At 36.3% G+C, this 16441-nt stretch overlaps 1 protein-coding gene across 2 annotated transcripts in view; it reads right to left on the reverse strand.

Moving 5' to 3' along the window:
* LOC146005339 (retinaldehyde-binding protein 1-like) overlaps nt 1-15966 on the reverse strand; it is a 36232-nt gene extending 20266 nt beyond the window's left edge. The window contains exons 1-3 of one of the 2 annotated variants that reach the window (XM_083144515.1): nt 15935-15966; nt 7346-7501; nt 1318-1409 (exon numbers count right to left, since the gene is read on the reverse strand). In XM_083144515.1, the coding sequence (XP_083000641.1) occupies nt 1318-1409; nt 7346-7490 (237 nt within the window). In that variant the 5' untranslated portion in view covers nt 7491-7501; nt 15935-15966. Of the gene's footprint in view, nt 1-1317; nt 1410-7345; nt 7502-15744; nt 15833-15934 lie in introns of those variants that run through there. The other variant, XM_083144516.1, reaches the window with a different exon arrangement.
* Nucleotides 15967-16441: the final 475 nt, after the last annotated feature.

The raw sequence follows: 16441 nt of genomic DNA on the forward strand, positions 1-16441 counted from the left end.
ATTGCGGTCATGGATCAACTGACGCGGAGTGATACATCGAATCGGTGAGACCGTTTGTTTACAGAAGGTCTCAGGGATGGTGATTTAGACCTTACATACGGTACCAACAATTATACAGTGTTTACAAGACGTGCTACTACACTAGAGTGCGCGTCAAATCTCCTGCATATGGCCTTGAACGGCTGAACAGCACCAGCGAATCACAGACGTGCGGCGTTGCCTAGTTCCGTGACAAGGCGTTTGGCTCAACCACGCTGTCTCTTTTCCGTCTGAGATTTCGACATGGCACCGCTGCAGTGCGCTGCTATTGGCTATGGCCATATGCAGGAGATTTGACGCGCACGATAGGGTACTTGTCGGCATATATTATGTCTTCAGTAGTAAACAGTTTCCTTTCTACGTTTTTGTGTATGTATGTACAGTGCAGAGCAGAACTGGCCGTCTGTGGAATTTTGAATTTTGAATTTAAAATTTTGGGAGCGTCAGCACTTAGGCTATTTTGCTCCCGTCACATTATACGGGGGCCAGCCCCTTACCATGACATATAACAACTCTAACGTTGCATAATTAAAAATCTTAAAATGTTCTGACTTCTGTTAAAAGCTGAGGCTGTAAACGGGCACTCAGCATACACAAGGACAAAAAAACAGGACAACACACACAAGATTATACTGGCCATAGTGCCAGTCGCCAGAGCCTCGTTAGTCTTTAGTCCAGGGTGCACTACGTGGAAGTGAGGTTGACGTTTGGGCGCCTACGTGGAAGGTACCCCTTACACCCCCCGTCTGTGGAAACAAACTCCCGTTTGGATAGGTTTACTCGATCCCGATAATGAATTACGCTAATTCTTATTTCTCTCTCGTCGTGGTGTCACAATTCATCTACATATTGGTGAAGGCACAAGTGGTTCGGATCTCACTTTAAACTGTAGGTCCAGTCCCGATTAGCCTTACTGCCCATAAAGTGGACTTAAAACACCAAATCAATCAATCAAATCATGTACATAGTAACATAGTAGTGCGTAGTGATTAGGACCTTTTAAAAGAAGGGACGGGCAAAACTGTTGAGAGTTAAGATCGCTGACAGTGTAACGATCCTTGTAACGTTGTAGATCTTATTATAAAGTACATTAATTTATATAACATTAGTCTTCTTCTTCTAATAATAATAAAAATAATAATCAGGGGAACTAGACAATCATTAATTTAAATAGGTAGTAAACTATGTTAGTCAGGCGCTACTTTCTCACAAGCAGCGAGAGAAGTGTGTTATTCATTCCTGCATGATAGAATTACCATTTTCATAATCTGGACATACCTGTTTCAATGCTTCTTCTTGGTCGAAGAGGAATGCTCGTAAAAATGATAACAAGAAACAGTCGTCCAAGCGAGACCTCAGACCTGGAATACCTAGAGAATGTCATAGATAAAAATTGAAATTAAACTAGTGCTAGTGAAACGATTTCATTTTACTTATTTCATATTGTTAATTCTCCTGGACCTTCTATGTTCATTTTCTTTGCATTTACTCTGTTTGCGTTGCTAAGAGGTCATTCCATGTCAAATCAACCGACAAAAAATATTTTTGATCCTTTAGGATTCAGATTTTTTAGATTTCTTGTTTATACATTGTACCTATCAGGAGGACAAGAACGGCTAAATTTCAGATCTTTCGGCTCTTTGAGTTACTGACTTTCAAGAAAACGAAAATCCAAAAAAATTGATGACATTTTGAAATCTTTAAACAGCTGTAAATCAATAACTTTTTGACGTAGAGATCTCCAATTCATGTCATTCTCTTCTGCTTTTAATGAGCTTCAATTTGAAATGAAACATGACTGTGGTATTTGAATTTTTGAAATTTTTAAGAAACTCGAAGAAAAGTTTTTTTTTTTTTTTACACCAGCCGGACCCTGTGACCGAGTGGTTAGCACATCGCGCTGTTACGCCAAGAGTCCCGGGTTCGAATCCCGCTCGGGCTTGGTTGTTTGTGAATGTCCATTCATCAATTTCATCATTTCATCACTCATCCCCATCTTCGCAAATTAGCCAAGAGGCACAAAACGCGAAGTAAAATAAACTAAATAAATCAATCAATCAAAACACCATTTTTATTTGTTTAAAAAAATATATATGTTTTGAAGATATCAATTGACTATTTGAGTGCAAAATTTCATAATGGGACGGCAACGCGTCCCTATGAAAATTAATTTCTTTGTATTGTAATGTGTGCGAAATTTGCTAAATTTGTTGACTTCCATGTTAAAATATAACTTAAGTTGAGTGGTTTCTGTTGAAGTTTTCGAATTAGTCTATGTTATAATTTTTGGACTACAAATAATATGAAAATTTTTAATATTTATCACTTTTAATGTCTGGTAATTGAATTGAAAAATATATATTTTTGTTTACATTTTAGAATAGGATACAAATACAAGGTTTTAATATCGAAAAAATATACATACGTAGTATTCATAATAAACTAAACAACCATTTTCATCAACCACAGACCACATATTAGTTTAATAACAATTAATTTCAATTAATTCATATTAAAAGCATCACTTTGAGATTATAAAATACAGGTACTTCACTGAGAATTTCACAAAAAACAACTGACTGCAGATTGCATTAAAAAAATGGTAATGTTCACTGAGGTGTACAGAGTGTAGCAGTCATAGATCAATTGCTCTCACACCCCTAATCGGGGTATTTATTGTCTTGTCGAAGGTATATTCAATAAGCGACAATCTATTTCACGTGCTTCTCACCCTCCTCTACGACAAGCTGGCAGACTGAAAGGAGCTACTTAGCAGCCCTTTTTACAACCTGAAGGGATTCAGGTAGAGACTGCCACCAAAGGAAATCATATGATTTCTATTTCTACCTCCCTACCTTCAAGGTTTAACAAATTGCAATATTCACGTCAAAAATTTTATTAAAACAACAATACAATCCATTCATTTGTGTATATATGTGTGTACGCTCGCTCGCGCGTATGCAGAAGACGAAGACGATGCATTAAAGATTACCCACTATCAGATGCTACCCAAGTTCCAAGGTCACCACATGACACTGTAAACAATCAAGAAATACAACTAGTTATTCCTCTTGAGACTTGTTGATTTTCTGTTATGACTCGTAAAACTGACTGGAATACTTCACATATTTTATCTCTCATCAATCATTATGTTGTGTTGAGAGGCATGATATAAATACTTTATTATTCAAATACCTGTAAAGGGGACCAAAACAACAAGTGATAGGTGTCAATTGACAGCAAGGATTCACACGGAAGTGACAAACAACAAGCAACACGGGTCCCTTCAGTCTAAAAAGAAGCATTCGCAGTGCATGCACGAACAACAGACCAAAGCGACAGATGCACTTTACTGAAAATAGGCCCAGTCTGAGCAACACCAAAGGGACAAGCAAAATGTGTCGCTTGTTGCGCTTCGGTCTGAAAGCTCCTCAAATTTTAATATCATACATTTATATATTAAGGTTTATATACCATTTTTTTATAAAATATGTACCAATACATTGTTATTAAAAGTGATAAATATTACAAATTTCATATTATTTGTAGTCGAAAAAATATAAAACAGACTAATACAAATACTTCAACAGAAACCACTCAACTTAAGTTATATTTTAACATGGAAGTCAACAAATTTAGCAAATTTCACACACATTACAATAAAAAAATAATTTCCATAGGAACTCATTGGCGTCCCATTATGAAATTTTGCACACATATAGTCAATTGATGTCTTCAAGACATACATCGTTTTCAAACAAATAAAAAATGATGTTTTTGAGGTTTTCGAAAAAACTTTCTTTCGAGTTTCTTAAATATTTCAAAATTCAAATACCACAGTCATGTTGCAATTCTAATTAAAGCTCATTAAATGCAAAAGAGAATGACATGAATTTGAGCTCTCTATGTCAAATAGTTTTTGATCTACAACTGTTTAAAGATTTTAAAATGTTATCAAATTTTTGGATTTTTGCTTTTTTGAAAGTCAATAACTAAAAAACTAAGAGCCGAAAATTTTTTAAATTTGGCAGTTTTCGTCAACTTTACTGATACTATCACTACACCAAAAATGATCTATTTCTGAGATGTCAAGGTTCAGACCCCGGTTGATTTTACATGGAATGACCCTTAGATCAACCTACTCAATAAACCAATTATTCTACGACTGATAACTTTTCATTATGAACTCGATATCTAGATTTAGCGCCACAGTATAGTTTGCTTTACTTCACGCACTTATTACTTACTAATGGATTTACTGAGAATTATGAAACAAACCTAATTTTCCATGCAAGTGTAACGTCAGTGCTTTTACAATTTTAACAACTACGTTTTAAGTGCAATTCACAAACTACTATATATTTAAGTTGAAAATATCAGCGGACAATTGATTTACAAAGACATTTAATTTACCATTTACCAATCGTGTCCTTCGCTTATCCTATTTCGCCTTATTGCGTGTTCTCTTCCCCCAATAGGATTTCAAATGATTAATGTGACACGAACATTCTAAGGCGAAACGGGACATCCCATTTCGTCTTATCCTGTATCGCCTTACACACAAAAAAAATTCCACCTTTGATTATTATCGCCTTGATGGGTAATTCATAATTGAAGCGCAGAGCTTGTGATATTGCCTACCTTGGCTCCCATTGTCCTGTCGGTTAGGTTAGGTTAGGTTAGGTTAATAATACATTAATAATAATGACCCTTCATGTCGATAATATCCCATGGTGGGAAATTTATGTGTGTAAAGCGAAACAGGATAAGGCGAAATGGGATGTCCCGTTTCGCCTTAGAAAGTTAGTGTCACATACATCACGCGAAATTGTATTGGGGAGGTGAGAACGCAATAAGGCGAAACGGGCCGTAATCTACCCAATGAATATAACAACTCTAACAAATCTTATACTTTCACAAATGGTTAAAACTTCAGGCAACATTAAAAGCAGGGGTATTTTTTAAGTAAACAAATTAAATGCTGGCTTATTTTTTGCCCATGTTGTCACACTTTCAGTAGAACTAATTAAAACCATACCATCTTAAAAGTTAGGCACAATCTCAATTACGGGTTTTAAGATTGTTTACAGGCCCGTAATCAACATGACCCTTTGAACTATCAAATTATTTAACGCTAAACTATAGAAACCTAGGAAAATAATACTGAATATTTTATAGATTTTGCTCTTGCAAAAATGGTGTATTGTTTGTGGTGAGAGGCAGGCTCCAAAAGTCTGCAGTTTACAAATTTTGGTATATTTACTTTCATAACCATCGAATCAAGGCATTTCAATTTGTTGGGGACAGTCCACTTATTTTTGAACTGCAGTCGTGATGCGAAAATGTCCCGATATTTTATGTTAACTAACATTTCAGACATGCTCCTCGTCATAAGATGTATTGATGATACGTATAATTGTATATATAAATGTAGTATTTTCTAAGTGATGAATTATCATGGCAGTTGAATGATGCTGGTAGATGAAAATGAAAGGTAATTTGAAAACATCGTTAATGACCGGAATACAGCACTATTCAAACACTTCTGAGAATATAGTGTAAACGGTAAGCACCAAGCTGAACGCCATGTGACAGCCTTTGTCAATAAGCGACTGTGTTGGTGATTATTGGTCCGGAGAGTCTTTAGGCGAGTTGAATTCTTTCACTTTACTTTGGACGATAATATTGCAAATTTAGAGTTCTACTCTGGCTTGATTTGCTTATTGATTGAATTAGGTTATTTCGCGACGCCTTTCTTCCACTCTTGGCTAATTACGACGATGAAGACGGGTGGGTGATATGATGAAATTGATGAGTGGGTACTCAGAAAGAGCACTCATGCCCTCGATTCGAATCCGGAACTCCGACCTCAAGGAAAAGAACTTTCGGTCAAGTTCGCGCATATTCCCTACCGTTGTCGGTGCTCGGGGTAGTGTTGCCAAGTCAGACGAGAAAAAATCGGAAGATTGTTCCTTGGGAAACCAGATCTGCTAAAATTGTGATGATCTAACAGTAGCGGATAAACGACATTCTCGGAAGGGGGATAGGCGTGCGCACTGAGGGCAAAGGAGCTATTGTCCCCTAATCTTGGACGTCCGCAGATTTTTTCCATGGAGGGGAAAGCAGGGTATATTTATCAGGGGGTAAACTAGGCATATTACCCCGTAATAGTGTTGCCCCCTCAGAAAACACCACTTGAGATTGAAATTATCACGTTCCTCCACCCCCGTTATAATAATGGATGTAAATTACTGTGACTGAAATCAACTTATATGGCTGAAATAATAGGTACTTTGAGGTCAATGTTCATTTTCCGTGGGGGGGGGGGGAGGTGTGGCGGAAACCCTCGCACCTCCTTCTGGACGTCCATTTCGTATATAATTTTGTAGAAAATTAAGTATCTAAGTATAGAATAGTATATTAAGGATATAAAATTAGGTATTTCTGCACATTTCTTGTTATTAACATTGTCAGATGCGTTATTGGTCAGTTATGCGCTGCCTCTACGTTACTGCACTTAATATATATATATATATATATATATATATATATATATATATATATATATATGAGAGATGGAATGAGGTTATTCTGTACCGACTTAACATTCATCAAAGATACACCCACATATAATTACAATATACATGTATCAAATAATTTGCACACGCTACGAAGTCAGAGGTTCTGCAGTACCTAGTTGACATGGGTGTATCATTGTGTTCGTGTCACTTCATCCAAGAGGAGAGTAGGAAGAAAATGAAGGAAAAAGAGCGTGAGATATAAAGCCCAACCACATTCTATATGGAAGCATATATTTTTAGCCTTTTAGGTGAAAGTTCAGTTCACAATAGTGAAAGCCACCTGCTAGAAAGTTCCAAAACAACTTTCTAATAGTCTGGAGGGAGTAATGTTTTGTGTATATATAATGCCCTGTTTTTGGTATCTTGTTACTTTTGTACTTGATACAGAGTCTGATGAAGACCTTGCTAGAAGGTTGAAATGTTACGTTTAGTTTATGTTTTTAATAAAATAAATTACTGCCTTGGTCAGCATATTTATATTTTTTCATAATCATGGAAACAAGGCTTAATGGTGTTTTAAATGAAGAGCTCTCATCTCAGACAGCTATAATTTTGTTATTCAAATGGTATACCAGATAACGTTTATCAAGATGATGGGATACATTTACCCTTACAGCGATTGCAACCACGAATTAAATTTTCAATTTGTTTGCTATTATCAACATTGCTTTGTGTAGGAGACTCCAAACTGACCAAATATTCCTTGACATGCTTCCAATACTCACCTTTAACTTTCTCTCTGAATGCTGAAATCTCTTCCCGAACTGTTTCAGGGTTCTCGTTCAGTTCTTCTGCTTTCCTCTTCCAATCATCTGGAATGTTGTACTCGAATCTTGAATCGCTGAACACACTGTCCTCTGGCTGTTCCATCTTGGCTTTGTCTGAGGATAAAAAGAAATATATTTTCTCCGAAAAATTAAGAGGTTTGCGTAATTTATTGACCAAGGCTCTGAAAGGAATGCACTCCAAATCATAGGCATGTAAGAAATGAATTCTGGTTCAAACCCCGGTGGAGATTAAGGATCCTATTTCATACTTTAGGCCCAATCCATAATAGTATATCTGAGCACATAATAGACTGAATATAAGTCTTTTGGCCTTTCAAGAGGTGTTATGAGAGTCAATAGCTGTTAGGTAAAGTCCACCTCAATTCCATGTTTCTAGCGGAACTCAAAGATACGCTTTGCTGACACCTTTTTACAGATCAGAATAAAGTTAGAAATATTTTATTTTAACAAAGAAAGATATGTGTTCGTGTGTATGTGTGTAACTGTACAATCAATCATATATTGAACACACCACAATATTCTGAGTAGTCATTATGACTAACACAATAATAATAAAAATAACAACTTGAAGAGTAACAAAACCTTCTTCCCATAAAAAAGAACACTGATGTTCTGATAGAGTTAAAGAACTCTGGACTAGACAGAACTAGCAAACCTTATGCTACCTCTATTTGTGCAAGATGCCTTAACCTTAATATTAAACCACGGCTAAAATATCATCAGGGTAGAGTTCTTGTTAGAGAACGAAACCAGACAATAAGCCTTCCAATGGAGACGTTTAAGCGATTGAATTATCTAGACAAGAATACATGGATTTGGATATTTACACAATGACCTACGTATTTGATTCTTATTCACATTCAATTTTCATCTTAATTTATTTTGGTTCTTCATATGCTTTACGAGTTTATTTCTTCTTTTAAATTTATATAATCTTCTTTCGTCTATGATTCCTTCTGGACTTCGTCCTGGACCTCCTTCTGGACTTCTTCCTGGACTTACTTCTTTATGGGAATTCGATTCTTGACTTCCTTATTTATGGAAATTAGGTTCTGGACTTCCATCTGGACTTCCTTCTTTATGGGAATTGGTATATGGACTTCCTTCTGGACTTCTGTGAAATCCCTGGAACGTTCATCCTTTATTCGGCTTGCTAAGTTCAATTCTCGCAAAATGGTAACACTTCACTTTTTCTTAATTTACACCAAGTCCTAGAGGGTTACGAGTTCGCTGCCTATTTCTGCTCTCGAGCTTTGGACAATATCCTAAACCCTCCCTTGAGGGAAAGACTGGAACGCGCCAACACTTGGTACCATATCTAATTGCTATGCAGGAAAGTTTGTTATTTCCAAGACATATGTATTTAATAAGAGCCTAATATATTTTGCCACATATAAGTTTTCGTTCCAGTCTATTGAAACTTGTACAACAATCACAGACACTATCCAACCAGGAGAAAATTTAAAATTTCAATGAGGAATTCATTTTGCATTGTGAAAACACAGAATAATTCAAATCTATAAAAGTGCAAACGGAATATTTCATTTATATTTAACGATTACTTTACTTTGTCTTATAAACAAACAAATCAAGAACAACAACATTTGCAATTATAATTTTAAATTTAATAGTTAGATAGAATTTTTTAGAAACCAAATTATTGCCAATATCTAGACAACAATGAAACAGGACTAACGAAGATTCACGTGAAGATGTTCTAAGCAGATGAACTTTTTCAGAATTATTATTGCAGTTTCTCGAATGGAAAGAAAAATGTCATAAACGGTTTCACTTGCGTCGGTTTAAAAGGAACCTTAAACCGTAACAAGCTGGTAGAATAGTTTCATTGTTATTGATTACTTCATTACTTGATTTCACGCCGTCTTGATACCTAGTATTTCTGTTTTTCTGGACATTTACTCAATGCCAGTTCATAATATGAATTCTTATTGTTCATATGCCAGGAAAATTCGATCCTAGGAGGCGACTGCATGTTTATCTCACATTTTAAATTTGAATTGGCAAAAAGGTAATTTTATTTATTTATTTCAGAAATTGAACGCAACAGGTATATTACCCATTAATGGCGTTCATTATATAATAATTTTGTGATAACATTATTGAAATATTGCACAGATGAATGTAGTATATAGACAGAAAACATTTAACAAACATATAAATCTTAGGTTCTATCGTAATTTATGTAATTTTAGTATATTCCTTTTCAAAATTGCTTTCGGCAAAATAAGTCCACACTGTTTTTACTTTTGATGGTATCATTAAATGTTTTACACATATTCCAAATTAGTGATATTGTCAGAGCGTTGGTTCTATTACGACGGAGGCTGAAGAGTTGCCTTCTTGGTCGTAATTTGCTTGAGGGGACGTAGAAGTCGAGCTGTGACAGGGCGAAAGGAGCTTCAATGAGATTATTTAAAATTTTGTGGAGGAAAATGAGCTGATGCATGATGCGTCTGTTGTTGAGAGTTGTTAGGTTAAAATATCTGAGAAGGTTCTCACGGGATTCCATTTGAGGGTATATACCATCTAGTTTGTACTTTAAGTGTCTTAAGAACTTACTTTGAATTTGTTCTATTTTGTTTATATCTTGCTGGGTTTGAGGGTGCCACACTATGCTTGCGTATTCAATTTTCACTCTAACGTAAGCATTATAAAGCATCATTAAGCTTCCGACATTTTTGAACTCTTTGCATGTACGCATTATAAATCCCAGAAGTCTGCAAGCCTCGTTTGTTACCAAGTTAACGTGCGCGTGAAATGTAAGTTTAGAATCAAACAGAACTCCTAGATCTTTGATTGTTTCTACCCGTTTTAATTTTTGTTTATTTATGCAATAGTCGTATTTTATTGATGTAGTGTTTCGAGTATATGACATTTGGTAACATTTTTTGCTATTTATGATTAGTTTGTTGCTTTTCCACCATTCCACAAGACTATGTCCGCTTGCAACTCGGTACAGTCACTGTAACTGCAAATTCTTTTGTATATTTTTAAATCGTCCGCAAAAAGTAGTTTACTCGATTGATTCAGATGTACATTAGAAAGAATAAGGGACCAAGGTTAGAGCCTTGGGGAAGTATTTCCCTGAAACGTCACGTACTGTTTGCGGTTTGTTAAGTAGGATTGACACAATTGTAACATCGGATTCGATAGATTGTATGATTTCAGTTTTTCTATTAAGATTCTATGGTTTACGGTATCAAACGCTTTCGAAAAATCTGTATATATTACATCTACTTGAGCTCCGCTATCCATCACGGTTGCGAAAAAAGAGTTATTTCTGATAGGTTGGTACAGACAGACTTTTTACATAAGAAACCATGTTGATAAGGAGAGATCACTGATCGTATGTGATAAGAAATGTGCTTGTAAAGAATTTGCTTTAAGAACTTGGCTGGTGCTGCCAGGACTGCTATCGGCCTGTAATTCTCTACATCATTTTGCTTATTTGTTTTTGGTATCGGGGTAATTTTTGCTAATTTTCAAATATCTGGAAATGTTGAGGTGGAAAGTACAAGCTTGAACAGCGTGTGCAGGGTGTATTTGAGTATCTAACCGCATCCTTTAAGTATGTAAGGCGGAATTTTATCGGAACCAATAGATTTTTTCGGTTTATGATTTTTAATGGCATCTTCGATTTCTTTAAGACTAATATCTGATAGGTTTAGTTTATCGATTTCACTGTAAGATTGAATATTCAAAGTCTTATTTTTCCATCATCCTGCCGGTACACCGATTGAAAAAATTTAGCAAACGCTGTTGTTACTTCTAGAGTGTCAGAAAGTACTTTACCTTGATATTGAAAAGGTTCTGCTCTTTTTTGTTTTTTTATATTTTTGGCAAAGCTGAAGATATAATGCGTATATGCTTTTTGAATCCCTCGTTTAACAATATTCCGAAGTTCTTTAAATTTCTCATGATGATGTTCAGCGTGCGGAGCATTATTTTTCCATTTTTGCCTATGATATGCTTTTTTCCTGATATTCTTTATAATTTCCCGTGAGAACCAGCTCGGAAATTTCTTCGGTTGAGTTTTCGTTGAAGGTACGCATTTGTTAAATATGTCATACACTATTTCATAGAACTTATCAATAGCGGCATTAATATTAGTGTATTTCTTCAGATCATTCCAATGTTTAGCGCCGGTGTAACTGGGAATTTAGACTACGTAGAAAAGTGACCTTACAATAAATTTTCTACGGAGATATGGACGGGTTAAAGTTACAGTGGTGTAAGTCACTTTGTAAAAAATAAGATTTAGACACAGAAACCAGATCGAGATAAGTCAATCTGTTAACAGAAAACGTGAAGTAAGTCAGAGATACATTGAACAGGCAACAGATGACATTTTAAGGTCTAGTGATAAAGGAAACAGCTGTTGTGTTGATCAGCAAAGTGCTGCGAGTCAGACTCTTTTTTTAAAAAAAGAAAAGTGACTTACACCACTGTAACTTTAACCCGTCCATATATGACTGCCCCCATAATTTGCTCTTATAGGGAGTACAAAATCCTCGTAGAAAAAGGACTGCCCTAGAATTTGCTGTTAAATGAGACGGGGGTACAATTTCCCCGTAGATCAAGGACTCTTCCTTAATTTGCTCTTAATCGAGCAGGGAGTCCAAATTGCCCGTAGTTAAAGTAGTTCCCTTGAATGGCCTTTTAAATCAGAAGGGGGTACATTTTCCAAGTAGAAAATTGACTCCTCCACTTAATTTGCTCTTAAACGAGAAGGGAGTCCAAAATCCCAGTAGAAAAAGGACTGCCCTTGAATAGGCTCTTAAATGAGAAGGGGGTATATTTCCCCGTAGAAAAAGGACTCCCATATGAATTTGCTCTTAAACGAGATGGGAGTCCAAAATCCCCGTAGAAGTAGGAAATTGTACCGTACCGCCTTCTCATTTGAGAGAAAATTCAACGGCAGTCCTTTTTCTACGGGGATTTTGGACTCCCATCTCGTTTAAGAGCAAATTAAGGGGCCAGTCATATATTTTCGTAGGAAATTGACTGTACAGCCACTTTTCTACGGATTCTAAATTCCACGTTACATCGTAAGCACCATAGGAAAAAGGTTTATGAAAACTTTCTAGATGTTTTAGGGAAGGAGTTTTGTAATGGACTTATATATGTATAAAGAAACTAGTGCTGATTTCTGAAGTTTCGATATGAAGATTATTTTGAAATTACATATTCTCTCCCACAGAGTGAGGTTGTCCCTTTTTTGTATTGAAAATCTCAAACGTGTTTTTTAACCCTGTAACTTTTCTGTCACTTGAAAAATCACTTCCAAGATCCAGAGAAGCTTTAAACTTTAACAACCTGGTAGAATAGTAGTCGGAATAAAATGTTGGATATTTTTTACTATTATACTCACAATAATCCCACCCACCGGCCATTCCACACTCCTTTGTGACTTAAGGCGTTTTAAAACCTTATGGTATTCCTAGTTAGGGCTTAAAGAAGAAAGGCATGATGCTTATTTACAAAGTAAAACTCTCTACCCGTTCAAAGGTTCTAGATGTCAGGAACGTAAACAGCAGTGGCGTAGCATGGGCATTTCGGGTGGGAACGCCAAGTCCGAAGGAAGGGTCGGCCCTTTCTTGCTTAATAACTTACTTATGGTATTAGTCGCCACAGGTATTGTTTATTTGCCTGAAGTCAGCTGGGTTTTCAATAAAACATCATCCATGCATGTTTTAGCTAGAAAATTAGATACCTCACTATGCCACAAATGTTTTGAACTCTGGTGTTTTATACCTTTCTGCATGACGCAAGTCATTAGAAAACCTACCTGAATCACAAGCGCATTTGAACAACAGCAGACGTCATTGTTGTGGTTGATCCAACTACTGATTGATTTGGTTTAATTTACTTCGCTTTTCTACCACTTTTGGTTAATCGCGAATATGAATATGAGTGATGATATTGATGAAGGGACACTGACAAAGAACACCCGTGCTCACGCTGGGATTTGAACCAGGGACCTCTGTCGTCTTGGCGCACTGTGCAAAGCAGAGTGGATGATCCAAATATCGTACACTCTACTGACGTAACAGTGCCGATTAGTAATTCAGACCACTGTTTATTACATCTTGAGAATGCTGATAAACATTTTAAAATAATTTTGTCCAAAGACTATTCGATGTTAAGAGTTTTCAAATGAATGCTAAACATTTCCATTGACACAATATTAAGCAGTTAGATAATAACGAAAAAATACAATAAAAAAAATTAATAGTTTTGCGGGTTAAGTGGTAGAGCAGCAACAGGCTGAATTTCTACCACGAGGACTTCACCAACTTACTTCACAAAAACTGTGTTGATCTTTTAGTTTCTAATGCACATCGCTGTTCGTGCGATAAATCGTACAATGCAGTGACCATTAAGAAGCAGTATATTTGAGATTGGTAAAGTTACGTCAGTCAATATTGCGTATTGTAGCATCACATAGCACGAGTTGCATGAGAGCGAAGAACCGGGTAGGAATGCTACCGCTGTCGTCTGCTTCAGAAGGCAGGAAGGGTCACATGAACCAATCACGGTAGACCTCTCGTACGCCAGCGTAAGAGAGCCCATTTACGCGCGTGCTGTAGAAATGGAAGCTTTCCCTCCATAAAGGCAGCAAGGAATATAGGAGTCCTGTACGCCGAACCTGCTCGGCGTCCGGCCAGGAAAGGCATTGAAAAGAGATGCTAGAACGAGTGTTGAGAGTGGAGCGTTGCAAGCGGATCGCGAAAAATAGCTATTATAATGCCATGAAGGTCAAACATATTTGAAATTAGTCACGTTTTACTTTATAATCACAGCATTTTAGCATTTTTGAAATTTTAAATCTGGGAACGCCGGGCGTACGGGCGTACTATAACGCTACGCCACTGGTAAACAGGCCTCTTAAGGGAGAGTCTTTGGTGTTCTCATATCATGATAAGAGTTTCGGGTATCGAGAGGGCGGGAGGGTATTAACGAATACATACTTTCCTAAATGATACATGAAATGTAAGAGTTGGCTGTGATCACTACATTACTAGATCAATATTAAGGTTCTACACATGCGACCACTAGTACTTTTCAACATTTTTGAACGCAGAGAAGATATGGAATTATAAACGTCCGATTAAATTCATACTTTAACATCATCGTTTACAATATCGTTTCGAAGAACAATACGAGTCTGAATGTGAATTTATTAAGTACCGAAAATAAGCTCTAAGCAGGTAAAAAAGTTAGTAAAATACTGGCAGAATGGATGATAGGCTATCTGTGATGACATCATGTTATCCTTGCCTGCGTTCTATCCAGAAACCCATAGTCATTTTTAATACTAATATCAAATCTTCAAATTTTAATGAGACTGGTCTAAGTTTCCTTTTACGTTCTCGACATGGAAGAAAGTGATAGCTTTCCATTTTCTACTTCCAATTTTATTTTTTGTTGTCTGTCTCAACGAGAAATATGGATTTGCTATTCTATTTGATATTGGATGATAAAAATTCAAACTTTTTATCGTAGAATAATGTAATCACTCATGATTGTACTTAATCCCTTGTACTGTATGTGCCAAAGTGGTTGTTTCATTGTTGTTCCCGTCTATCTGATTTTGAAATTCTTATGTAGTATACGTATAATTGGTCTGAAACCAAAAAATAATGGAGGAAAGGTGTAATCATGATGACAATGAAGAATGAGGATTACTGACAGGTTTAAAAATTGAAAATTTGTTTGTTTCACTGCTTCACCACATTAAGAAAAAAAGGAATCGACATGCTAATGTTGTCATTGAAATATTGTGATACACAAGTATTGAGTTTCTTCTATCCCACTTCGTTTGTATTCGAATGTTTCTTATTTTACGTCAGTTTCAAGCTCCTTCATTCTCGGTAAATTATGGAGTTTCTGAAGGAACTCTTCAAGAAAGAGACCCGTTCGAGCGCAGCAATCGGATACCCAAAGCTTTGGTTGCACACACGCCTCAAAGGGCCCCGACACTTCATTGAATATCCTCTCCGTCTTTATGAATGCATTACTGATGTTTATCTGTGTTGATACAGACAACCATCCTCTCACTCGCCATAAAAATGACACCAGATATTTCTATGTTCACAGAAATGGAAATCACGCATGAAATTGTGCAATTTTGAAATAAGTATTGGATATAAACTTTTGGCAAAAATGTAAATGATATCACCAAACAGCAAAGTTTGATAAGTTCAAGTTTACTTTGTTCCCCTTAAAATAATATTGGGAAAAAAAGAAGTAATTACTTGAAATTATTACGACTGTGTGTTTTGGCCAGTGCGAAACATTAACTGGTAACTCACATTCGATATTCCATCCACTACACTGAATGTTTCAACGGACAGTACCACAGATTCAAGCGAGGTAGTTTAAAATCTAGGTGAAGACATGGACACATCTAACGTAGAAAAGTCGAACGAACCATATTAGAAATACAAAAGCTATGGAAAGTAGAATTCAAGAGAGAAACCAACATTCATAAGCAGTACTTACCAGCTCACGACATAACGCTTCGAGAATTTCTGGTTTCTAGGACATTATGTTGCAAGAATGAACCCGGACATTAAACTTTGACACGATTTCAAATTTAATAAAATGTCAAAAGGGTTACCTTCTTATCACACGGAGTTATTTTTTCCCACAGTACGCAATATAGTATTTCCACATGACCGGAATATACAAGTAGAATATCTTCCACATATGATTGATTGTTTATTTTACTTTTCAGAGTATTGAGGCAATAGATTCTGTCCTCATGCTCTGAAGATAAAGTTCCATTTCATTCAATATTTAAGATGTCGTTTTCGGTTTTTTCTTATAAGCTGAATAACATTTTCCGCCAAAATAAATAAATAAATTGTTTTCGTTTATTTCACCTCGCTCTTCTGCCATTTTTGGCTAATCGCGACGATGGAGATGAAATTGATGAAGATACACTCACAAAGAACACCCATGCCCAGGCCGGGATTCGACCGGTGACCCTTGGCGTCGTAGCGCGCT

Source organism: Lepisma saccharinum, chromosome 23 (assembly GCF_977018435.1).
Source record: "Lepisma saccharinum chromosome 23, izLepSacc3.1, whole genome shotgun sequence".
NCBI classification, from domain to species: Eukaryota; Metazoa; Arthropoda; class Insecta; order Zygentoma; family Lepismatidae; genus Lepisma; species Lepisma saccharinum.